Consider the following 24,988-nt stretch of genomic DNA (forward strand, 5'->3'; position numbering starts at 1 on the left):
GTACCGCATGGTATAGTGTCGGAACGGTTCGGTACGGTACGGTACGGTATAGGTTTGCTTTTCCACTAAAGTAGTACTAAAGTTAAGTGGGTGGGATAACAACGGGGTGGGTGGGATTCTCTGACCAATCAGTGGCTAGTAGTGACTGCATGCAAAGGATTGTGGGATATGGTACCAGTTTGGTACCTGTTGGAACCACAATCGAGTAGGTACTGTTTTTTCAGAGCCGTACCGTACCGTACCGTTCGGTTCCATGCAGTGGAAAAGCAAACCTATACCGTACCGTACCGAACCGTTCCTACTCTATACCATGCGGTACCAGCAGTGGAAAAGCACAAAAGCGTGCCGAACCGGTACGGTTCCATGCAGTGGAAAAGCACCATATTATAGCCTATAAATTTTGTCAACCCCCCACCCCACATCAGGGTCCCCGCAGAGCACACCCCCCCCCCCTTTCCTGGCCTGTGCTGGGACTCCGGAGCAGGGGGATTCACTGGTGGTGACTGGTCTGGCTCTGGAGTGGGAAATATTCTTGGGGGGGGGGGGGCAATTGAGGGCGCAGATGTCCAAAATGAGCGTACTGATACGCTAAGGTGCATGGAGAGGTGGCGGTATGCTCAAGAGCCTTACTTGGAAGTGGCGGTACTGAGTACCAGTGCATACCGGCCCACTTAAAGCACTGCCCCTAGTGGGTGTATAAGTGTGGTGGTGACATTAGATTGTTATATACTCGAAAATTGGTAATACTGAAAACTGACCACAAGATGAGAATGCAGAAAACTGACTACAGCTGTATTATAGCTTCCAATCATCCATCATTTCAAAGGATTGCCCCTCCTTTGGATCCAATTTATCAGTTCCTTCACAGCTGTCCCTCTCTTAGGTTTGTATGAGAGCTGCGGGTAGGCAGGTGCAGTATACAGTCTCCTCTGCAGGTGGCGCTAGTCCCTAGTGGCAGTGCAACCAGAAGAGGAAAGCGGGAGAGACTGGGTTTCTCTATGGTTTCCTCAGTCCCCTGGAGCAGTGATCTGGTTGGATGCGCTGGATCCAGGTGACCCATCTTGGGTCATGCAGAGTCTTTTTAAATCCCTGCCCCCCGGGTTTGGTGTGCATTTTGCGAGTTACTAGTGTAGGGACAGGGCACCCATCTGTCAGGGACAACGCTAGCAGTAGGGAGAAGTTCCGGAGGAGTAGGGAAAGAGTAGGGCCTACATCTACATCGTCAGGAAGCTCCCCCTTTGGGTTGAGCCGGCCAGGCCGCACTCTGCTCTTCTTGATAGACGCTGTCAGCGGCTCAGGCCTACATACCGCTGACTCACTTCTCCGAACTGTTGTGTCCCGAAGTGTCCCGAAAAGGTGAGCTTCCCAGCTAGGCTTCTTTGTACTGTTTAACAAGTTCAGGAATACATTGTTTTTGGCAATCCGAGGCTTCGCCGCACCTACCCAACATGCATGAAAAAAAAGTTTATCTTGCAGTGATTTTTTGGAGCTTTGGCTGAAGTGAAGATGGGTTAGCACCCTTGTCAGTTTTTTTAATGCTCTCTGTGTCCCAACCAGGGAGGTTCACCTTTCTATTTATCTTATTTACCATTTTAACTGGGCAGGGCCACCATTACAAACCATTGGGCCCCATGCAGCCTACATGATAAGGCTGGGACCCCCTCTGGACAAGTTGTTTAGCTCTTATATTGCAACAGCAATGAAAGAGCCCTTGCACATGCTGCGGACTTGGGATTGGTGGAGAAGGTAGCCCCAGTCCCATTGGTGAGGGTATAAATAGGGCAGCGGGATGGGAAGCACTAGAGCAGAGTTCCAAGTTGGAAGAGAGGAGCACTGATAATTGAGGACTTGTAGCAGATACTCTTGTGTACAGCTGTCCTGGAATGGGGCCGGGCCCTGCTTACTTATGAAAGAGGGAGGAGAAGGTAGCCCCAGTCCCACTGGTGGGGGGATAAATAGGGCAGCAGGGTGGGAAGCACTAGAGCAGATTTCCAAGTTGAAAGAGAGGAGCACTGATGACTGAAGACTTGTAGCAGACACTCTTGTGTACAGCTGTCCTGGGATGGGACCGGGCCCCTTGGGGTCAGCAGGAGAGTCTGGTACTGGTACCAGTGCTGTATTTTGGCCTAGGCCAACAAGGCCCAGGCCTAGGGCGGCACTTTGCAGGGGGCAGCAAAAAAAGCCACCCCCCTCCACCTGAGACTCTATTGGATACTGGTTGCTAGAGCCGCCTCTCTCATCCCCCCTCTCTCACCCCCCTCTCTCTCTCAACCATCCCTCTCTCTCTCAGCCCCCTCTCTCTCTCTTATCCCCCTCTCTCTCTCTCATCCCCCCTCTCTTTCATCTCCCCTCTCTCTCTCATCCCCCCTCTCTTTCTCTCATCCCCCCTCTCTCTCTCCCTCACCCCCCCCCCTCTCGTGAGATCTCAGGGATTCATGCTGGGACTTGTAGTCCTTCAATTTTAAAGGGAGTCACATACGTTAAAAAGGGAGCGGGGCAAATTTACATAGGATGGGGGGGGGCCAATTTTAATCTTGCCTAGGGCAACACAAAACCAAAATACACCACTGACTGGTACTGGAGTACTGCCTATAACCCCCTATATATCAGCGGCCCTTTCCCCGAGACTTAGAGTGAAGGAAAATTCAAAGTGTTGTATGGTCACCAGAAAAGAAATAAAGGGAATGAGATGTTTGGGAGACAGCTGTCCAAGAAGATCGTTTTTTTACTTTCCTCTCACTTCCTGTTGTCTCTCTAAGACAGGAAGTGAAGGAAAATCCCCCTATCAGGACACAGACCACACTCTATCCATAACTGACATAAAAAAAGTTTCAGCTTTATATATACTATATATAAAGGTTTGTCTGGGCAGGTCCTCCTTCATATTCTCACCGTTCCTTCACTTCCGCTCCACTCCATTTATCTGCTGAACGGTAATACCTGGTATTTCAAGGTGTGAAGGAGCATATAACTCCTTCCCCTAAATGCAGCCAATCACCAGGCCTCAGTGATGTCATGTAAGGGGAGGAGAGACCCTATAGCCTTGTGTGAGCTCTGACCAGACTGGCTTAGAGCTTACATAGGGCTTTTCCTCAGCAGGTGAATGGAGAGTGGGAGGAGAAGCGGGAAGGTGAAGGAACCATCTACTTCTTTGTGCACAGGTGAAAGATTAATTTTAACTTCGACCACACCAGCAGCTTATACTCACCTTGTCTTGCATCTGTAGGGCCACATGATGCAAAGAGAGGAGGTCACCCTGTGTAAGCTCCTATTTTGTGACTGGGAGCTTACACAAGGTAGAGAACTCTATCCCTGCCCCCCATTGTGACATCTCTGGGTACCTGGGCAACCAATTGCCAAGCAGTAGCACTGTCACATGGTGGAAGAAGGGGGATAAATCGCATGTTCCCCATACGTAGATGTACCAGACATTTTTTTTTTCTGCTCCTGGTGAATGGAGTATCCGGAGAGTGAAGGGTAAGTGAGCAGAGTTGATTCACTAAAGGCAAAAAGGCAGTTTACTTTGCAAGGGAATTTTCCCCAGAGCTTAGTGAATGAGGTAAAGGTGTACCATTGGGCATTCTTTGCAAAGTGAACTTTCACCACATTCACTTAGCTAAGGGCAGATTCTCTTTTAAAGTACAAATTCCCTTGCAAAGTGACCAGCCTATTGCCCTTTAGTAAACCAAGCCCTGTATGTGCATGCCCTGGGGCTGGCATAAAACATAAAGTGCAGTGTTCATAAGGGATTGAACAGAGTTGAGCGCTGATTGTGATAACTGGGTAATATGGGGGCAGGGCCGGCGCTACCTGTAAGGCGACCTAGGCAGCCACCTAGGGCGCAACTTAGCAGGGGGTGCAGGCGGAGCCTGACCCAGTGCCTAGGTAAGTCACCAGTGGCGGCCCGTCCATTAGGGGTGCAGGGGCACTGCCCCCCATCCATGTATCCGGCCCCTTAATCTAGATCTGGATTCCATTAAGGTTTTTTTTTTTTCTTTGAAGCACGTGATTAGAGCCAGAGGCTCTAATAGGCTTCAAAAAAGGGTGGGCTTGGGTCGTAGAGCACTACGCCCTGAGCCCACCCAGTTGTGTGACAATTGATTCTCCTCCCGACCAATCATCAAGTGGGTCCTGAGACCTGTTTCCCAATTGGCCAAAGGAGAAGGCATCCTGTTGGCGCCGAGAGGGGACATGGAGGAGACTGAGGGGGAAACCGTTGACACCTGTCAGTCCGGAGGAACAAGGTAAGTGAACTGGCACGGGGGGGGGGGGATATGGTGTGGACTGGACTCTGGAGTGACGGGGGGTCCGTGGCCAAGTCCGTCTTACGCCCCCCCTCCGTACAGATGGAGCACCAGTTTTAATCCCTTCAACAACTTGGGATGGGGGGCATATGGGGGGGGGGGGGCAATTATTTTTATTTTGCCTAGGGCGGCAAAAATCCTTGCACCGGCTTTGTATGGGGGACCATTGCAATGAGCATGTAGGAGAGTTGGAATGCCCCATTACCACTTTACAACTGGATGGGAGATACCTGCAACCAATCACAAACCATTTCAATTTCACTATAGAAAATACAACATTCTCTACAACATGGGAGAAATCTTTGGCTCTTACCTCATTTTTTTTCTCTGATTATTGTCATCTTGGGGTTTATTTGTGTCCTCAAAGGTGTCATTATTCCTCCTCCTTCTATTTGCATCTCCTCCTCCTCTCCTTTCCATCTTCTTATTGGCAATGCCAAGCCATCCATCATATGGGCCATAATCCTCTGTTTGGTTGGTGGTTGTATTCCTCTGAATGATATCCAGAGAAGACACTGGAGCGGTTCTGATATTGGACTCTAAAAAGACATAAATGATTCTGATAAGAGTAGCTAGACAGTGTTATGAATGTCATCAAAAATTTAATTTATTTCAGCAATTCAATTCAAAAAGTTAAACTCATATTATATAGATGTGTTACACACAGAGTGATAATATTTTCAAGCATTTCTTTTTTTTTGTTTTGATGATTATGGCTTACAGCGAGTGACACCCGAAATTCAGTATCTCAGAAAATTAGAATATTACATAAGACCAATAAAAAAAAGGATTTTTAATACAGAAATGTTGGCTTAGTGAAAAGTCTGTCCATGTACAGTATAGTATGCACTCAATACTTGGTCGGGGCTCCTTTTGCATGAATTACTGCATCAATGCGGCGTGGCATGGAGGCGATCAGCCTGTGGCACTGCTGAGGTGTTATGGAAGTCCAGGTTGCTTTGATAGCGGCCTTCAGCTCAGCTGCATTGTTGGGTCTGGCGTCTCTCATCTTCCTCTTGACAATACCCCACAGATTCTCTATGGGGTTTAGGTCAGGCGAGTTTGCTGGCTAATCAAGCACAGTGATGCCATGATCATGTGACCAGGTATTGGTAGGTTTGGCAGTGTGGGCGGTGCCAAGTCCTGCTGGAAAATGAAATCAGCATCTCCATAAAGCTTGTCAGCAGAGGGAAGCATGAAGTGCTCTAGAATTTCCTGCTAGAGGGCTGCGCTAGCTTTGGACTTGATACAGTGGACCAACACCAGCAGATGACACGGCTCCCCAAATCATCACGGACTGTGGGAACTTCACACTGGACCTCATGCAATTTGGATTTTGTAAATGCAAAACAAAGAAAGGGCGCATTATCCTGAGCGAGTTTTATTGATAATAAAAGGGTAAAAATCAGCTACTCACAAACATGCGTGAAAGTCAAGCATTTCAATTCCATAGAGCAGCATCTTTACAGGAGTCCAATATCTCGTAAAAGCGGAGGGCTGACACGTTTCGAGGCCGTGCCTCTTCCTCTTCCTTGGATTTTGTGCCTCTCCACTCTTCCTCCAGTCTCTGGGACCTTGATTTCCAAATGAAATGCAAACTTTTCCACTGTCCATGATGATTTCGGGAGCCATGTTATCTGCTGGCATTGGTCCACTGTGTTTTATCAAGTCAGAGCAGCCCTCTAGCAGGAAATTCTAGAGCACTTCATGCTTCCCTCCGGTGACTAGCTTTATGGAGATGCTGATTTCATTTTCCAGCAGGACTTGGCACCTGCCCACCAGTGGCGGCTGGTGCTCAAAATTTTTGGGGGGGGCGCAAAAAGAAAAATGTAATAGGTATTGCTTCGAGTCAAAATACGCAGTAAAAAATTGCGTGACTTTGAAGTCATGGTACAGGCATGGCACAGGTGATGGTACAGGCATGGCACAGGTGATGGTATAGGCATGGCACAGGTGATGGTACAGGCATGGCACAGGTGATGGTTAAGGCATGGCACAGATATGGTATAGGCATGGCACAGATATGGTATAGGCATGGCACAGGTCATGGTACAGGAGATGGTATATGCCCCCTTTCAATGCAGTGACCAGCGTACATGCCCCCTTTCAATGCAGTGACCAGCGTACATGCCCCCTTCAATGTAGTGACCAGCGTGCCTGCCCCCTTTAATGCAGAGATCAGCGTGCGTGCCCCCTTCAATGCAATGAACACTGTGCTATGCCCCCTTCAATGCAATAAACACTGTGCTGTGCCCCCTTCAATGCAATAAACACTGTGCTGTGCCCCCTTCAATGCAATGAACACTGTGCTGTGCCCCCACAATGCAGAGTTCAGCGTGCATGCCCCCTTCAATGCAACTTTGCTGTGCCCCCTTCAATGCAATAAACGCTGTGCTGTGCCCCCTTTAATGCAATGAACACTGTGCTGTGCCCCCACAATGCAGAGTTCAGCGTGCGTGCCCCCTTCAATGCAACTGTGCTGTGCCCCCTTCAATGCAATGAACAATGTGCTGTGCCCCCATCAATGCAGAGTTCAGCGTGCGACCCCCTTTCAATGCAGAGCGCCACAGCATTGTCCCCAATCACTGCAGAGCGCCACAGCATTGTCCCCAATCACTGCAGAGCGCCACAGCATTGTCCCCAATCACTGCAGAGTGCCACAGCCTTGTCCCCAATCACTGCAGAGCGCCACAGCATTGTCCCCAATCACTGCAGAGTGCCACAGCATTGTCCCCAATCACTGCAGAGTGCCACAGCATTGTGCCCAATTATTGCAGAGCGCCACAGCATTGTCCCCAATCATTGCAGAGCGCCACAGCATTGTCCCCAATCATTGCAGAGCGCCACAGCATTGTCCCCAATCATTGCAGAGCGCCACAGCATTGTCCCCAATGATTACAGAGCGCCATAGAATTGTCCCCAATGATTGCAGAGCGCCACAGCATTGTCCCCAATCACTGCAGAGTGCCACAGCATTGTCCCCAATCACTGCAGAGCACCACAGCATTGTCCCCAATCACTGCAGAGCGCCACAGCATTGTCCCCAATGATTGCAGAGCGCCACAGCATTGTCCCCAATCACTGCAGAGTGCCACAGCATTGTCCCCAATCACTGCAGAGCGCCACAGCATTGTACCCAATGATTGCAGAGCGCCACAGCATTGTCCCCTAATGATTGCAGAGTGCCCACAGCATTGTTCCCCAATGATTGCAGAGTGCCACAGCATTGTCCCCCAATGATTGCAGAGTGCCCACAGCATTGTCCCCCAATGATTGCAGAGTGCCCACAGCATTGTCCCCCAATGATTGCAGAGTGCCCACAGCATTGTTCCCCAATCAATGCAGAGACCAGCGTGCGTGCTCCCTTCAATCCAATGCACTTACCTGGCGGCGGCTTCTCCCCTCCTCGAAACTTCGTCCTCTTCTGCGGCGGCGGGAAGGTGAGTGGCTTCTCCCTCTCGGCCTCTCCTCTTCTCTGCGGCGGGAACCGGCGGGAAGGTGAGCGGCGCCGGCTTCTCCTCTCCTCGAGACTCCTCTCTGCGGCGGCGGGAAGGTGACCGGGCGGTGAGGGTGAGTGACTGATGCACGCATAGGCACCGTCCCATTGTGATGTCAGCGGGACGTCCTGGATGATGATTGGTCCAGGCTGGAGACTGGACCAATCACAGCCAGGATATCACGAAAGTGGGGGTGTCCTAGCGCTATGACCTGCGCCCAGGTTACGCCCCCAGAAGGCAGCCAATCGGCGCCTCTTCTGGGTCATAAACCCCCCCCCCCCCCTAGCCACCACATAGGCCGGCGAGCGCGGTTTTTTTTTTTGTTTTTTTTAACTTTATTGTTCTTTTTGTAATTTTTTTTCCTTTTATTTAGGGGGGGGGGGGGGGGCGGCGCCCTGGCGCCCCCTATGCACAGGACGCCACTGCTGCCCACACTGCCAAAACTACCAATACCCGGTTTCATGATCATGGCATCACTGTGCTTGATTGGCCAGCAAACTCTCCTGATCTAAACCCCATAGACTAGAATCTGTGGGGTATTGTCAAGAGGAAGATGAGAGACACCAGACCCAAGAATACAGACGAGCTGAAGGCCGCTATCAAAGCAACCTGGGCTTCCATAACACCTGACGCATCTACATAAATTATATGAGTTTAATTTTTTTAATTGAATTACTGAAATAAATACATTTTTTGATGATATTCTAATTATTTGAGATGCACCTGTATATTATACTTATAACGCATAAAACTAAAGTCCCAATACTTCTTAAAGAAAAACTTCACTCTCTTCTCCTTTACAGATTTTTTTTTTTCCCTTTCCCCTGTACCATTGGGTTGTCCTCAAAAAACATGACATATCCACCCAATGAGTCCAGTCTTCTCTGGTGTAAGCCACCACTTCTTAGCACTCTGGGTCTCACACCACCATCTTCTGATGTGACGTCATCAGGAGGTTCTCTTTCCCTTCTGGGTTCTTTGAGCTGGTCCCCTGAGGATATGAGGCAACACATACGCAGTGTGATGGCAATTTATCTATGCATGCGCAGTGCGGCCCATTATATACCACGTATATAGTACGGTATGTGTTTAGAGAAGTGAAGAAGAGCCTTCAGTAGACATTGGCTGGGTTTATTGAAGCCAAGTACCCAGGTAGTTACTGAATGGCATGTGTTGCTCTTGGAGTAATAAATGTTACTACTAAGTTTCACCACACCTGGAGGACATGGCTGTTACCACCAGTTTTACCATGCCTGGAAGATATGGCTTTATCACCAGCTTTAGCAAACTTGGAGGACATGGCTTCTACTTTCAGCATCAACACATGTAGAGAACATAGCTTCTACCACCAGCTTCACCAAACCTGGAAGACGTAGCTGCTATTACAAGATTCATCACACTTGGGGGACATGGGCTAATACCACCAGTATCATCATACCTGGAAGACATGGCTTTTATCACCAGTTTTTCCACAATTGGAGGACATGGCTTCTACCACCAGCATCACCACACCTAGAGGACATGACTTCTATATATTTTCAGATTTCCATGCTCTCTTATATTTCCCCTGAGTAAATTGTAGATATTCTGGTTAATTCACTTTTTAGCCTCATTCACAAACTTCAGAAGTAGGTTTCCCGTTCTTTTCATGTTCTAATGTGCCCGTGTCTTCTGTGCTCCCTAAGGCTGCTGCTTACATACCACTCCAATCTGACAAACCTGGAACAGTGGAGGGGTCAGTGATGTTGTGCACATTATTCTGAATCTCAGTTTTTCCTTACCTCTCCATTTGTTGAGTGTGGCATTCCATGTTTCTTTTCCGTAGATTCCTGGAATAGAGGGTTGTGGATAAGAAAATCAACAACCTCAGATCACAGTGAAGGTTTTCAAAGTTTATTTAGAAGAGAAGAGATACAAAGTAAAAGTAAATATTAGAAAGTAGAGAGATGAAGGTGTGCGGAGACCCTTAGCCATAGCAGGTTTTACTGCCTCATCAAATGGGAGGCTTTTACCCTCCAATCCTGGACAGTTTCATGGAGGACTCCCCCAAACATGACAATTTTACAGATTACATCATTCAGTTATGAAATTTACACAAACAGCACATCATTAATTACAAGAGATATTAATTTCTGTTATTGTGGAACACCTTATCAGCTTGACCCCCCTCCTGACTCCCAAATACCTAATTGTAGAAGGAGAACAACTGTCTCTATGTTCAACAACAAGACATTCCAAGGATCTGGAGAGCAACAATTTGTTCCAATAATTATTAAATATTACAAGAGACATTCATTTCTGTTATCTCTGAACACCGTATCAGTTTGACCGACCTCTAGACTCCCAAATAACTAATTGTAGAAGGAGATCATCTGTCTCTATGTTCCACAACAAGATATCCCTAGGATCTGGAAAGCAACCATTTGTTCCAATAATTATTAAATACAGTATTACAAGAGACATTTATTTCTGTTATCTCTGAACACCTTATCAGCTTGACCTACCTCCAGACTTCCAAATACCTCATTGTAGAAGGAGACCAACTGTCTCTATGTTCCACAACAAGACCTTCCAAGGATCTGGCGAACAATGTGTTCTATTAATTATTGCAAGACACATTTATTTCTGTTATCTCTGAACACCTTAGTAGCTTGACCGACCTCCAGAATCCCAAATATCTCATTGCAGAAGAAGGAGACCAACTGTCTCTATGTTCCACAACAAGACCTTCCAAGGTTCTGGAGAACAACAATGAGTTCTATTAATTATTATTTTTTGCAAGAGACATTAATTTCTGTCATCTCTGAACACATTATCAGCTTGACCAACCTCCAGACTCCCAAATACCTCATTGTAGAAGGAGACCAACTCTCTCTATGTTCCACAACAAGACCTTCCAAGGATCTGGAGAATAACAATGTGTTCTATTAATTATTGCAAGAGACATTCATTTCTGTTAACTCTGAACACCTTATCGGCTTGACCGACCTCTAGAATCCCAAATACTTCATTGCAGAAGAAGGAGACCAACTGTCTCTATGTTCCACAACAAGACCTTCCAAGAATCTGGAGAACAACAATGTGTTCTATTAATTATTAATTATTGCAAGAGACATTAATTTCTGTTATCTATGAACACCTTATCAGCTTGACCGACCTCTAGAATCCCAAATACCTTATTGCAGAAGGAGACCAACTGTCTCTGTTCCACAACAAGACCTTCAAAGGATCTGGAGAACAACAATGTATTTTATTAAATAATATTTTTTGCAAGAGAAATAAATTTCTGTTATCTCTTAACACCTTATCAGCTTTACCGACCTCCAGACTCCCAAATACCTCATTGCAGAAGAAGGAGACCAACTGTTTTGATGTTCCACAACAAAAACTTCCAAGAATCCAGAGAACAACAATTTCTTCTAATAACAATAGGAGTGAAAAGGCTGTGTGTCGAAGCAAAGGCAGAACTCAGGCATTAGTCGGGATGTAGCAATGTAGCCTCGGAATATTATAATTTCATATTATTGTTGATAGTACTTGTGCAGGATGTCCAGAGATGTGGATTATGGTCAGCCAGGGCATGATGGGACAGGGTAAGTGAGGTTTGACTATAACTTCTTTAGAGCCTATCCATCCTAGATATTTCTCTAAGAATTCCACTTCTCAAGAAAAGGCATTAAAAGATCTTGCATACAGGCCGCCTGAGCCTGTTCAGTGTAATTGCTGGTGTATTTACCCAGGCAACCCAGGCGTAGCGTACAACCTGGCATTGACATGATTGGCTGTGTTCTGATGTACTTAGGTATTTGGCGGTGCCAGCATATGTCACAAGCGGCATATGGGCATTTGTATATGCCTGTATGTACAGTATATGACGCTAGACATGTGCATGACGAAAAAATGTGTTTTGTTTTGTTTAGATTAGCTAATCTCGTTATTTTGTTTCGTTAAATTTGGTTGATTCAATCATTTCGGGATTCCTATTCGGAATTCGCATTATGTCTTTTAGTGAATTCTCGTCAAATTTACAGATTTTTTCCTATTCAAAACGTTTGTTTCGATAAATTTTGAATCGGTCGAATCGAAAACTTTAGATTTTTAATCTTTTTTTAGATTTGAATGTGGCAAAGTGAACAAACAAAAGAATAATCTTCATCAAATGATTACAATGACTCTATAAATCACCTTTGGCTTAACAAAAAAAGCATTTTTTCCAAATGGTACTCTAATAACAGACACAGTGCCGGTTCACAAATATGCGATGTGGGAACCCTGCGAATCCACTGCAGGTTCCCGCATCGCACTCGACTCGCAGGCAATTCACACTGCCATATGCGAATCAGATCAGTTTGCATATCGCAGTGCGAACTGTCAGTTCGGACATGAATAGGATCGCATAGGTGTGAACACTCATGTGAAAATTACATGTGATGGCAGCGCATAGGGACACCAGAATCCAAGGGAAGACAAGAGAGATGTCCAAGGGAAGACAAGAGAGATGTCTTGTCTTCCCTTGGACATCTCTCCTGTCTACCCTTGGACATCTCTCTTGTCTTCCCTTGGACATCTCTCTTGTCTACCCTTGGACATCTCTCTTGTCTTCCCTTGGACATCTCTCTTGTCTTCCCTTGGACATCTCTCCTGTCTTCCCTTGGACATCTCTCCTGTCTTCCCTTTGACATTTCTCTTGTCTTCTCTTGGAATCCTCTCTTGTCTTCCCTTGGACATTTCTCTTGTCTTCCCTTGGATTTCTCTTGTCTTCTTGTCTTCCCTTGGACATCTCTCTTGTCTTCCCTTGGACTTCTCTCTTGTCTTCCCTTGGACATCTCTCTTGTCTTCCCTTGGACATCTCTCCTGTCTTCCCTTGGACATTTCTCTTGTCTTCCCTTGGACATTTCTCTTGTCTTCCCTTGGACATTTCTCTTGTCTTCCCTTGGACTTCTCTCCTGTCTTCCCTTGGACATTTCTCTTGTCTTCTTGTCTTCCCTTGGATATCTCTCTTGTCTTCCCTTGGACATCTCTCCTGTCTTTCCTTGGACATTTCTCTTGTCTTCCCTTGGACATTTCTCTTGTCTTCCCTTGGACATCTCTCCTGTCTTCCCTTGGACATTTCTCTTGTCTTCCCTTGGACATTTCTCTTGTCTTCCCTTGGACATCTCTCCTATCTTCCCTTGGACATTTCTCTTGTCTTCCCTTGGACATATCTCTTGTCTTTTCTTGGACATATCTCTTGTCTTTTCTTGGACATCTCTCATGTCTTCCCTTGGACATCTCTCTTGTCTTCCCTTGGACATCTCTCTTGTCTTCCCTTGGACATTTCTCTTGTCTTCCCTTGGACATATCTCTTGTCTTTTCTTGGACATCTCTCATGTCTTCCCTTGGACATCTCTCTTGTCTTCCCTTGGACATCTCTCTTGTCTTCCCTTGGACATCTCTCTTGTCTTCCCTTGGACATCTCTCTTGTCTTCCCTTGGATTCCGGTGTCCTTATGTGCTGCCATCACATGTAATTTTCCCTGCTCCAGCATTTATTCCATGCTACATAGGCTGGCAGCCAAGCGACTCCTCTGGTGGCTTACTGGCCGTTTCCCATCCTTTACTCAACAGGCACCCCAGGAGCGCCTGGTCATTTGGTTGTTTTTGTGAACACGCATGTGATCCGATTCTGGTGCGGACCAAAAAAAGGTCCTGTGCGACTTAGGTCCGAATGCGATGCAAATTCAGCCATACAATCTGTATCGCTGAATTCGCAACGCACAGACATCCCATGTGATTTGCAGAGCAGTGCGCTCCGAATCGCATGTGATGTCTGTCATTGCATGTGTGGTGAACCCGGGACACAGTCTTTGATTTCAGAAATTTTTGCAGTTCGAATTTGACTGGAATTAAATGTAAAATTTAACTCAAATTTCAATTTGAATTTCCAAAATTCAGACGAATTTTGTTTCATGATTTGGCGCATTTGGTAAACTTTGTTTATACTGTAATTCAGGTATTCGGATATATCCAAATCTCTGAATAATGAAAAATGTGTCCAAATATTTATTCGGGACGTAACGAACCGCACGTGTCTATAGGATTCTTTATGCATTGACAAACCTCCTTAGACCCAGTCTGCCTGGACAGTATGGTTACCTGCTGATTTGGCACCATCTTAACCGGTTCTGGACTGTCCACTGCATATATACTGCGGCAGGGCGGCCCTCCTGCGCGAACCGACGTAGGGCTACGTCGGTTGCGCGCCTGTAGCTAGGGGGCGAGCACGCACCGCCGCTGGCGCGCTCCCGTCTTCATTTGGCAGCGGGGACTCCAATGCACGGGGCCGGCGGCTCCGATTGCCGCCTGACACCTGCGATCGCTTCCCGCTGAGAGAGAAGGACGGTCGGCTGTTGTAAACACAGCTGACCGTTCTCTCTGCAATGATCATAGAGAGCCTGTGATCCTTCTATATAGGAACACAGGTCTCCTATGATCATTTCACAAGTCCTTCACCCATACAGTTAGAATCACTCCCCTAGGCTCACACCTACTGTAACCCTTTGATCACCCCTGGGTTAACCCCTTCCCTTCCTTCTATATAGGATCACATGTCTCTATGGTGATTACTGTAGTAATGTCACTGGTCCCCCCAAAAAAATGTCAAAAATGTCAGTTAGGGGTCCGATCTGTCCGCCGCAATGTCGCAGTCCCGCAAAAAAAATCGCTGATCGCCGCCATTACTCGTAAAAAAATTAAAAACAATAAAAATGACATAATACTTTCCCGTAGTTTGTAGACGCGATAACTGTTGCGCAAACCAATCAAAATACACTTATTGCGATTTTTTGTTTTTACCAAAAATATGTAGCAGAAAACAAATTGGCCTAAAATGTTAAAAAATTTAGATTTTTACATTTTTTTTTTTTTTTGTCATATAGCAGAATGAGAGAAATATTGCTTTTTTTTGTTTATAGCGCAAAAAATAAAAACCGCACAGGTGATCAAATACCTCCAAAGGTAAGCGCTATTTGTGGAAAACTATGAACATCAATTTGTTTTTGGGTACAGCGTCGCACGACCGCGCAATTGTCCGTTAAAATAACGCAGTGCCGAATCGCAAAATATGGCCTGCACATTAAGGGGGAAAATCCTTTCCGGTCCAGAAGTGGTTAAAGAAGTTGTAAAGGCAGAAGGTGCATTTTATGCATTAAAATAAAAAAGCCTTCTGTGTGCAGTTCTCCCCTCAAATCCCCCTCCCCCCCAAAATACTTACCTGAGCCCCATCTTTATCCAGCGATGTTGCAGGAGTTTCTAAGCTGCCCGGGACTCCCCTCCTCATTGGCTGAAACAGCAGGGTGACGCGATTGGCTCCCGCTGCTTTCAATCAAAGTCCGTCAGCCAATCAAGCGAGAGAGGGGGCAGGACAGAGTCATGGCTCCATGTCTGTATGGACAAAGGAAACTGTGACTCCGCACAGGTGCCCCCCATAGTAATCTGCTTGCTGTGTGAGGGCCAGTGGCGGCTGGTGCTCAAACTTTTTGGGTGGGACGCAAACAGAAAAATGTAATAGGCATTGCTTTGCGGCAAAAAACGCTGTAAAAAATTGCGTGACTTTGAGGTCACAAAAGTGTGAAAGGGGCCTTCAGTAATTAAGGTATAGTGTGCCCCCTTTCAATGCAGAGAGACCAGCGTGCCCCCTTTCAATGCAGAGAGACCAGCATGCCCCCTTCAATGCAGAGAGACCAGCGTGCCCCCTTTCAATGCACAGAGACCAGCATGCCCCCTTTCAATGCAGAGAGACCAGCGTGCCCCCTTTCAATGCAGAGAGACCAGCATGCCCCCTTTCAATGCAGAGAGACCAGCGTGCCCCCTTTCAATGCACAGAGACCAACCTGACCCCTTTCAATGCAGAGTGACCAGCGTGCCCCCTTTCAATGCAGAGAGACCAGCATGCCCCCTTTCAATGCAGAGAGACCAGCGTGCCCCCTTTCAATGCACAGAGACCAGCCTGACCCCTTTCAATGCAGAGTGACCCGCGTGCCCCCTTTCAATGCACAGAGACCAGCCTGACCCCTTTCAATGCAGAGTGCCCCGCGTGCCCCCTTTCAATGCACAGAGACCAACCTGACACCTTTCAATGCAGAGTGACCAGCGTGCCCCCTTTCAATGCACAGAGACCAGCCTGACCCCTTTCAATGCAGAGAGACCAGCCTGACCCCTTTCAATGCAGAGAGACCAGCCTGACCCCTTTCAATGCAGAGAGACCAGCGTGCCCCCTTTCATGCACAGAGACCAGCCTGACCCCTTTCAATGCAGAGTGACCCGCGTGCCCCCTTTCAATGCACAGAGACCAACCTGACCCCTTTCAATGCAGAGTGACCAGCGTGCCCCCTTTCAATGCACAGAGACCAGCCTGACCCCTTTCAATGCAGAGTGACCCGCGTGCCCCCTTTCAATGCACAGAGACCAACGTGACCCCTTTCAATGCAGAGTGACCAGCGTGCCCCCTTTCAATGCACAGAGACCAGCATGCCCCCTTTCAATGCAGAGAGACCAGCGTGCCCCCTTTCAATGCAGAGAGACCAGCATGCCCCCTTTCAATGCAGAGAGACCAGCGTGCCCCCTTTCAATGCACAGAGACCAACCTGACCCCTTTCAATGCAGAGTGACCAGCGTGCCCCCTTTCAATGCAGAGAGACCAGCATGCCCCCTTTCAATGCAGAGAGACCAGCATGCCCCCTTTCAATGCAGAGAGACCAGCGTGCCCCCTTTCAATGCAGAGAGACCAGCATGCCCCCTTTCAATGCAGAGAGACCAGCGTGCCCCCTTTCAATGCACAGAGACCAGCCTGACCCCTTTCAATGCAGAGTGACCCGCGTGCCCCCTTTCAATGCACAGAGACCAGCCTGACCCCTTTCAATGCAGAGTGACCCGCGTGCCCCCTTTCAATGCAGAGAGACCAGCATGCCCCCTTTCAATGCAGAGAGACCAGCGTGCCCCCTTTCAATGCACAGAGACCAGCGTGCCCCCTTTCAATGCACAGAGACCAGCGTGCCCCCTTTCAATGCACAGAGACCAGAGTGCCCCCTTTCAATGCACAGAGACGAACGTGCCCCCTTTCAATGCACAGAGACCAGCGTGCCCCCTTTCAATGCACAGAGACCAGCGTGACCCCTTTCAATGCACAGACCAGTGTGCCCCCTTTCAATGCACAGAGACCAGCATGCCCCCTTTCAATGCACAGAGACCAGCGCGCCCCCTTTCAATGCACAGAGACCAGCGTTCCCCTTTTCAATGCACAGAGACCAGAGTGCCCCCTTTCAATGCACAGAGACCAGAGTGACCTCTTTCAATGCACAGAGACCAGCGTGCCCCCTTTCAATGCATAGAGACCAGCGTGCCCCCTTTCAATGCACAGAGATCAGCGTTCCCCCTTTCAATGCAGTGACCAGTGTGCCCCCCTTCAATGCAGAGATCGTTGTGCCCCCTTTCAATGCAGAGATGCCAGCGTGCCCCCTTTCAATGCACAGAAACCAGGGTGCCCCCTTTCAATGCAGAGAGACCAGCGTGCCCCCTTTCAATGCACAGAGACCAGCGTGCCCCCTTTCAATGCACAGAGACCAGCGTGCCCCCTTTCAATGCAGTGACCAGCGTGCCCCCCTTTCAATGCACAGAGATCAGCGTGTCCCCTTTCAATGCAGTGACGAGCGTGCCCCCTTTCAATGCAGAGATCGTTGTGCCCCCTTTCAATGCAGAGATGCCAGCGTGCCCCCTTTCAATGCACAGAGACCAGCGTGCCCCCTTTCAATGCACAGAGACCAGCGTGCCCCCTTTCAATGCACAGAGACCAACCTGACCCCTTTCAATGCAGAGTGACCAGCGTGCCCCCTTTCAATGCACAGAGACCAGCCTGACCCCTTTCAATGCAGAGTGACCCGCGTGCCCCCTTTCAATGCACAGAGACCAACGTGACCCCTTTCAATGCAGAGTGACCAGCGTGCCCCCTTTCAATGCACAGAGACCAGCATGCCCCCTTTCAATGCAGAGAGACCAGCGTGCCCCCTTTCAATGCAGAGAGACCAGCATGCCCCCTTTCAATGCAGAGAGACCAGCGTGCCCCCTTTCAATGCACAGAGACCAACCTGACCCCTTTCAATGCAGAGTGACCAGCGTGCCCCCTTTCAATGCAGAGAGACCAGCATGCCCCCTTTCAATGCAGAGAGACCAGCATGCCCCCTTTCAATGCAGAGAGACCAGCGTGCCCCCTTTCAATGCAGAGAGACCAGCATGCCCCCTTTCAATGCAGAGAGACCAGCGTGCCCCCTTTCAATGCACAGAGACCAGCCTGACCCCTTTCAATGCAGAGTGACCCGCGTGCCCCCTTTCAATGCACAGAGACCAGCCTGACCCCTTTCAATGCAGAGTGACCCGCGTGCCCCCTTTCAATGCAGAGAGACCAGCATGCCCCCTTTCAATGCAGAGAGACCAGCGTGCCCCCTTTCAATGCACAGAGACCAGCGTGCCCCCTTTCAATGCACAGAGACCAGCGTGCCCCCTTTCAATGCACAGAGACCAGAGTGCCCCCTTTCAATGCACAGAGACGAACGTGCCCCCTTTCAATGCACAGAGACCAGCGTGCCCCCTTTCAATGCACAGAGACCAGCGTGACCCCTTTCAATGCACAGACCAGTGTGCCCCCTTTCAATGCACAGAGACCAGCATGCCCCCTTTCAATGCACAGAGACCAGCGCGCCCCCTTTCAATGCACAGAGACCAGCGTTCCCCTTTTCAATGCACAGAGACCAGAGTGCCCCCTTTCAATGCACAGAGACCAGAGTGACCTCTTTCAATGCACAGAGACCAGCGTGCCCCCTTTCAATGCATAGAGACCAGCGTGCCCCCTTTCAATGCACAGAGATCAGCGTTCCCCCTTTCAATGCAGTGACCAGTGTGCCCCCCTTCAATGCAGAGATCGTTGTGCCCCCTTTCAATGCAGAGATGCCAGCGTGCCCCCTTTCAATGCACAGAAACCAGGGTGCCCCCTTTCAATGCAGAGAGACCAGCGTGCCCCCTTTCAATGCACAGAGACCAGCGTGCCCCCTTTCAATGCACAGAGACCAGCGTGCCCCCTTTCAATGCAGTGACCAGCGTGCCCCCCTTTCAATGCACAGAGATCAGCGTGTCCCCTTTCAATGCAGTGACGAGCGTGCCCCCTTTCAATGCAGAGATCGTTGTGCCCCCTTTCAATGCAGAGATGCCAGCGTGCCCCCTTTCAATGCACAGAGACCAGCGTGCCCCCTTTCAATGCACAGAGACCAGCGTGCCCCCTTTCAATGCACAGAGACCAGCGTGCCCCCTTTCAATGCAGTGACCAGCGTGCCCCCTTCAATGCAGAGATCATCGTGCCCCCTTTCAATGCAGAGAGATCAGTGTGCCCCCTTACAATGCACAGAGACCAGCGTGCCCCCTTTTAATGCACAGTGACCAGCGTGCCCCCTTTCAATGCACAGAGATCAGCGTGTCCCCTTTCAATGCAGTGACGAGCGTGCCCCCTTCAATGCAGAGATCGTTGTGCCCCCTTTCAATGCAGAGATGCCAGCGTGCCCCCTTTCAATGCACAGAAACCAGGGTGCCCCCTTTCAATGCAGAGAGACCAGCGTGCCCCCTTTCAAATCACAGAGACCAGCATGCCCCCTTTCAATGCACAGAGACCAGCCTGAACCCTTTCAATGCAGAGTGACCCGCGTGCCCCCTTTCAATGCACAGAGACCAGCCTGACCCCTTTCAATGCAGAGAGACCAGCGTGCCCCCTTTCAATGCACAGAGACCAGCGTGCCCCCTTTCAATGCACAGAGACCAGCGTGCCCCCTTTCAATGCACAGAGACCAGCGTGCCCCCTTTCAATGCACAGAGATGAACGTGCCCCCTTTCAATGCACAGAGACCAGCGTGCCCCCTTTCAATGCACAGAGACCAGCGTGACCCCTTTCAATGCACAGAGACCAGTGTGCCCCCTTTCAATGCACAGAGACCAGTGTGCCCCCTTTCAATGCACAGAGACCAGCGTGCCCCCTTTCAATGCACAGAGACCAGCGTTCCCCCTTTCAATGCACAGAGACCAGAGTGCCCCCTTTCAATGCACAGAGACCAGCGTGACCTCTTTCAATGCACAGAGACCAGCGTGCCCCCTTTCAATGCACAGAGATCAGCGTTCCCCCTTTCAATGCAGTGACCAGTGTGCCCCCCTTCAATGCAGAGATCGTTGTGCCCCCTTTCAATGCAGAGATGCCAGCGTGCCCCCTTTCAATGCACAGAAACCAGGGTGCCCCCTTTCAATGCAGAGAGACCAGCGTGCCCCCTTTCAATGCACAGAGACCAGCGTGCCCCCTTTCAATGCACAGAGACCAGCGTTCCCCCTTTCAATGCAGTGACCAGCGTGCCCCCTTCAATGCAGAGATCATCGTGCCCCCTTTCAATGCAGAGAGATCAGTGTGCCCCCTTACAATGCACAGAGACCAGCGTGCCCCCTTTTAATGCACAGTGACCAGCGTGCCCCCTTTCAATGCACAGAGATTAGCGTGTCCCCTTTCAATGCAGTGACGAGCGTGCCCCCCTTCAATGCAGAGATCGTTGTGCCCCCTTTCAATGCAGAGATACCAGCGTGCCCCCTTTCAATGCACAGAAACCAGGGTGCCCCCTTTCAATGCAGAGAGACCAGCGTGCCCCCTTTCAAATCACAGAGACCAGCATGCCCCCTTTCAATGCACAGAGACCAACGTGCCCCCTTTCAATGCACAGAGACCAGCGTGCCCCCTTTCAATGCACAGAGACCAGTGTGCCCCCTTTCAATGCACAGAGATCAGCGTGCCCCCTTTCAATGCACAGTGACCAGCATGCCCCCTTTCAATGCACAGAGACCAGCGTGTCCCCTTTCAATGCACAGAGACCAGCGTGCCCCCTTTCAATGCACAGAGATCAGCGTGCCCCCTTTCAATGCAGTGACCAGTGTGCCCCCTTCAATGCAGAGATCATCGTGCCCCCTTTCAATGCAGAGAGACCAGCGTGCCCCCTTTCAATGCACAGAGACCAGCGTGGCCCCTTTCAATGCACAGAGATCAGTGTGCCCCCTTTCAATGCAGTGACCAGCGTGCCCCCTTTCAATCTTTCAATGCAGTGACCAGCATGCCCCCTTTCAATGCAGAGATCATCGTGCCCTCTTTCAATGCAGAGTGACCAGCGTGTACTTACCTCAGGCAGCAGCGGCGTCTCCACAAGTCCTCAGTCCTCCCGCCTCCTCCTCGGCCAATGGCATGGTGTTTGCCTTTCAGTCAATCAGGAAGCGGGAGGACCGCTTCCTGATTGGCCAGGAGAAGGATCCGTGTGACAATAGCCAATTTTCATTCGCTATTGTCACACAATGAGTGGGCTCGGGGCGCACTGCTCTGCGCCCCGGGTCCACCCTTTGCTGAAGCCTATTAGAGCCTCTCTAATAGAGCTCTAATCAGGTGATACAAAAAAAAAAGCCCTATTGAACCCCAACGCACCGGCCGCCACTGGTGGGGGCACTCAACAGGGGGGAAGGGCCAGGAGAGCTGAAGAGGGACCCGAGAAGAGGAGGATAGGGGCTTCTCTGTACAAAACCAACTACATAGAGGAGGAAAGTGTAACATGTTTGTTATTAAAAAAAAGAAAAAAAAATTAAACTTTACGATTTTATTTAGTTTAATTTTACTTTAACCCCTTGCTGTCCAGCTGCCATAGTTTTACTGCGGCAGGTCGGCTCTGTCCCGCGACATGACGTACCTGTACATCACTTTGCGGGACCGCTAGCAGGGGTGCGCGCACCCACTGGCCACAGGGGGAGCCAATCAGCGCTGAAATTGTAAACATGGAAGACCGCCAAATGACATTGTAAACGCGGCAGACCGCTGTTCAGTCAGTTATGAACACAGGGATCCTCCTATTTAGGAACACAGGTCCTTGTATTGATTTCACAAGCCCATCCCCCACACAGTTAGAAAACACTCCCCTAGGCATACAGTTACTCTTTGATCACCCCGGGAATAAGACATTAAGTAAGGTCACTGGTCCCCCCAAAAGTGTCAAAAATGTCAGTTAGGGGTCCGATCTGTCCGCCGCAATGTCGCAGTCCCGCTAAAAATCGCAGATCGCCGCCATTACTAGTAAAAATATAAATAAATAAATAAAAATGATATACAGTAAATCTTTCCCCTAGTTTTTAGACGCGATAACTTTTGCGCAAAGCAATCAAAATACGCTTATTGGGATTTTTTTTTTATCAAAAATATGTAGCAGAATAAAAATTGGCCTAAAATGATGAAAAAAAATTAGATTTTTACACTTTATTGGGAATGTTATATAGCAGAATGTGAAAAATATTGTTTTTTTTAATCAGAATTGTCGCTCTTTTTATTTTTATAGCGCAAAAAATAAAAATCACACAGGGGATCAAATTCCACCAAAAGAAAGCTCTATATATGGGAAAAAAAGGACATCAATTTTATTTGGGTACAGCATTGCAGGACCGCGCAATTGTCCGTTAAAATAACGCAGCGCCGAATCGCAAAAAATGGCCTGGTCATTAAGGGTGAAAATCTTCCGGTCCAGAAGTGGTTAATGAAGGTGCAACATTTAGCGAGGCACATCTAAGTATGCCGGCATCAAAATATGGAGGCATCTGGGGTAAAGCTGTCTACAGAGACCGTCCTCTGCACCGCCAGCTCTCACCGCTGTCAGTCTGCAGTAGTGGCCGGGAATACTACCCTGCAGGAGAGCGATCTGAAAGCGAGGCTTGAAGCGCAGTGTGGAAGGGATGACGTCCATGGCGGTGCGGAGGACGGTCTACGTGGACAGCTTTACCCCAGATGCCTCCATATTTAGATGTGCTCAATTTAATCATCAACCATGTGAATTCCTAAATGTTGAACCTTCATTAAATGTAACCATATTGCTACACTTAGAGGCGCCCTCTTCTCTTTTATACTCAGTTATGACCTGACCCTACTTGTTTATCAAGATAAATTTGCTTGTCTTGCAAAACGCTCTCAAACCAAGTTACTCTCAATCCAAGGTTTTACTGTACTAACACTGACTGAGGGAACAGAAAAGAAATGGGTAGCGTCTAGCTAGAACTGAACTAAGTACCACTAAATTGGAGGGGAGGACGGAGGGAAAAACCAAAATCACAAAAGTAAATCTGTAGTTCATTCAAGACCACCACTAGATGTCAGCATACTACTGAACAACAATGACCTGATGCGGTTCAAAAGAAAGTGGGGCAAAACACTCCCTGCCTGAAATCAGCATAGTAATCAAGAGAGAGATTCCTTTATTAAACAAGATTCACCTGTTCAGGGGAGGACCGGGCCAGGGGGCAATTGCCCCCCCCCCCCCCCGGGCCTCTCTGACTGCACCAACTTGTCCATTGTTTGGCTTGGTGATAAGGTGCATTAAGGCAATGGAAATCAGGGGAGGACTGGGTCAGTGGGTGGGGGGGGGCAATTGCCCCCCCCCCCCCGGCCTCTCTGACTGCACCAACTTGTCCATTGTTTGGCTTGGTGATAAGGTGCATTAAGGCAATGGAAATCAGGGGAGGACTGGGTCAGGGGGTGGGGGGGGGGGCAATTGCCCCCCGGGCCATTCTAAATGCCTTTTTAAAAAGGCTGCACCGTTTCTGCCAAAAGCATGCCTAAAGGATTCCTGGTAAAATCTCCCCACTGCTGACCTACTGAGAGCGGGAGGAAGACAAGGACAAAGCGCAGGCCTTTCCCCACCCCCCAGCATGGATGGTGTAAACTGTGTCTGAGCAGAGGCCGGTTCCATGCCCCACTGGAGAATCTTCTCCCCCAGGCAGCCTCGACTGAGCTGTCCCAGCTCCCCCAAACTGCCCGCTGATGGCCAGGTCAGGAACTCAGATTCGGTCGATAAGTAGAGAGTATCTGGAGCGGAGTTTAAGCCTAGAAGGGGGGTCAGGAGGAGGCCGGGAAGAGGGAGAGTGGGAGGGGGGCCGCGTCGCTGCACCATGGGCCTCTGGTTTGTACTTGCCCCCCGATGGCCAGGTCGGGAACTCAGATTCGGCCGATAAGTAGAGAGTATCTGGAGCGGAGTTTCAGCCTAGAAGGGGGGTCAGGAGGAGGGAGTGTGGGGGGGGGCTGAGTCACTGCACCATGGGCCTCTGGTTTGTACTTGCCCCCTGGGTCGAAAGTTGCCAGTCTGCCCCTGCACCTGTCACATCAGAATAAGATTCCCCTATTACAGTATATGCCCCCATATTATACATAGGGGCAAGCTCTTATGGAAAATAATACAAAGCTACATGCTGAGGACTGCCAAGTCCCCGGATTTCCACTGCATGGACCTAAGTGAAGGACATGGCACAGAGACCTCCTGGAATGGTCATGCTGAGGACATACCTGTTACACACAGCACGGTGACACCGATATAGAATTGTCTCATTGTTCTCCTCCAGCCGGAATCCAGCCGGTGGACCCCTCCGGTAATGAATAGATGCAGCAACAACGCCCAGTATACAGAGAACAGACGATGGCTGTAAGATGTGTCTACTGTATGTAGGACGGAGGATGTGGTACAGAAAGAAAGGTTTCTACATTCACCATAAAATGTGGGCATCTGACTAATTATGAAGAATGTTCCTCTTTTAGTCAGACTTGGGACAATATCCAATCCCTTCTGCTAGGCAGCAATTAGAACTGAACTCCAGGAATTCAGCCCCTGTGAATTAAAATGTGGAGATCATGAGCCAAGTCCAACAAGGTGCCTGCTACCTCCTGGACATATCTCTTTAAATTCACATTGGGCAGTTTTATGGCGATCCCTGAGTACAGTATCACTAAACCATAGCTACCATTTATTGCATATATACAGAAGTACAGAAGACGCTATAGCTATAGTGCTGAATGGGGCACTAAGTCATCTGAGTACCCAGGAAACTACAATACTCAACAAAAATAAAAGGAGCACTCTGAAAACACATCAAATCTCAATGGGGAAAAAAAATATCATGCAGGATATCTATACTGGTATGGACTGGGTAATATGTTAGGATCTATACTGGTATGGACTGGGTAATGTGTTAGGATCTATACTGGTACGGTCTGGGTAACGTGTTAGGATCTATACTGATATGGACTGGGTAATGTGTTAGGATCTATACTGGTATGGACTGGGTA

The 24,988-nt window shown here is 48.9% G+C and overlaps 1 protein-coding gene across 1 annotated transcript; it reads right to left on the bottom strand.

The window, feature by feature from the left end:
- Positions 1 to 4,613: 4,613 nt before the first annotated feature.
- Positions 4,614 to 24,261, bottom strand: LOC309550612 (uncharacterized protein; the record flags this gene model as incomplete). The annotated part of the gene is made up of 3 exons (XM_082250955.1): positions 24,212 to 24,261; positions 9,583 to 9,630; positions 4,614 to 4,843 (listed from the first exon to the last, which is right to left on the bottom strand). The coding sequence occupies exons 1-3, from the start codon at positions 24,252 to 24,254 to the stop codon at positions 4,614 to 4,616; spliced, it is 321 nt and encodes a 106-aa protein (XP_082107081.1). The 5' UTR covers positions 24,255 to 24,261.
- Between the last annotated feature and the right edge of the window lie 727 nt (positions 24,262 to 24,988).

Source organism: Pelophylax lessonae (assembly GCF_965119305.1).
Source record: "Pelophylax lessonae genome assembly, chromosome: 1".
Classification (NCBI taxonomy): domain Eukaryota; kingdom Metazoa; phylum Chordata; class Amphibia; order Anura; family Ranidae; genus Pelophylax; species Pelophylax lessonae.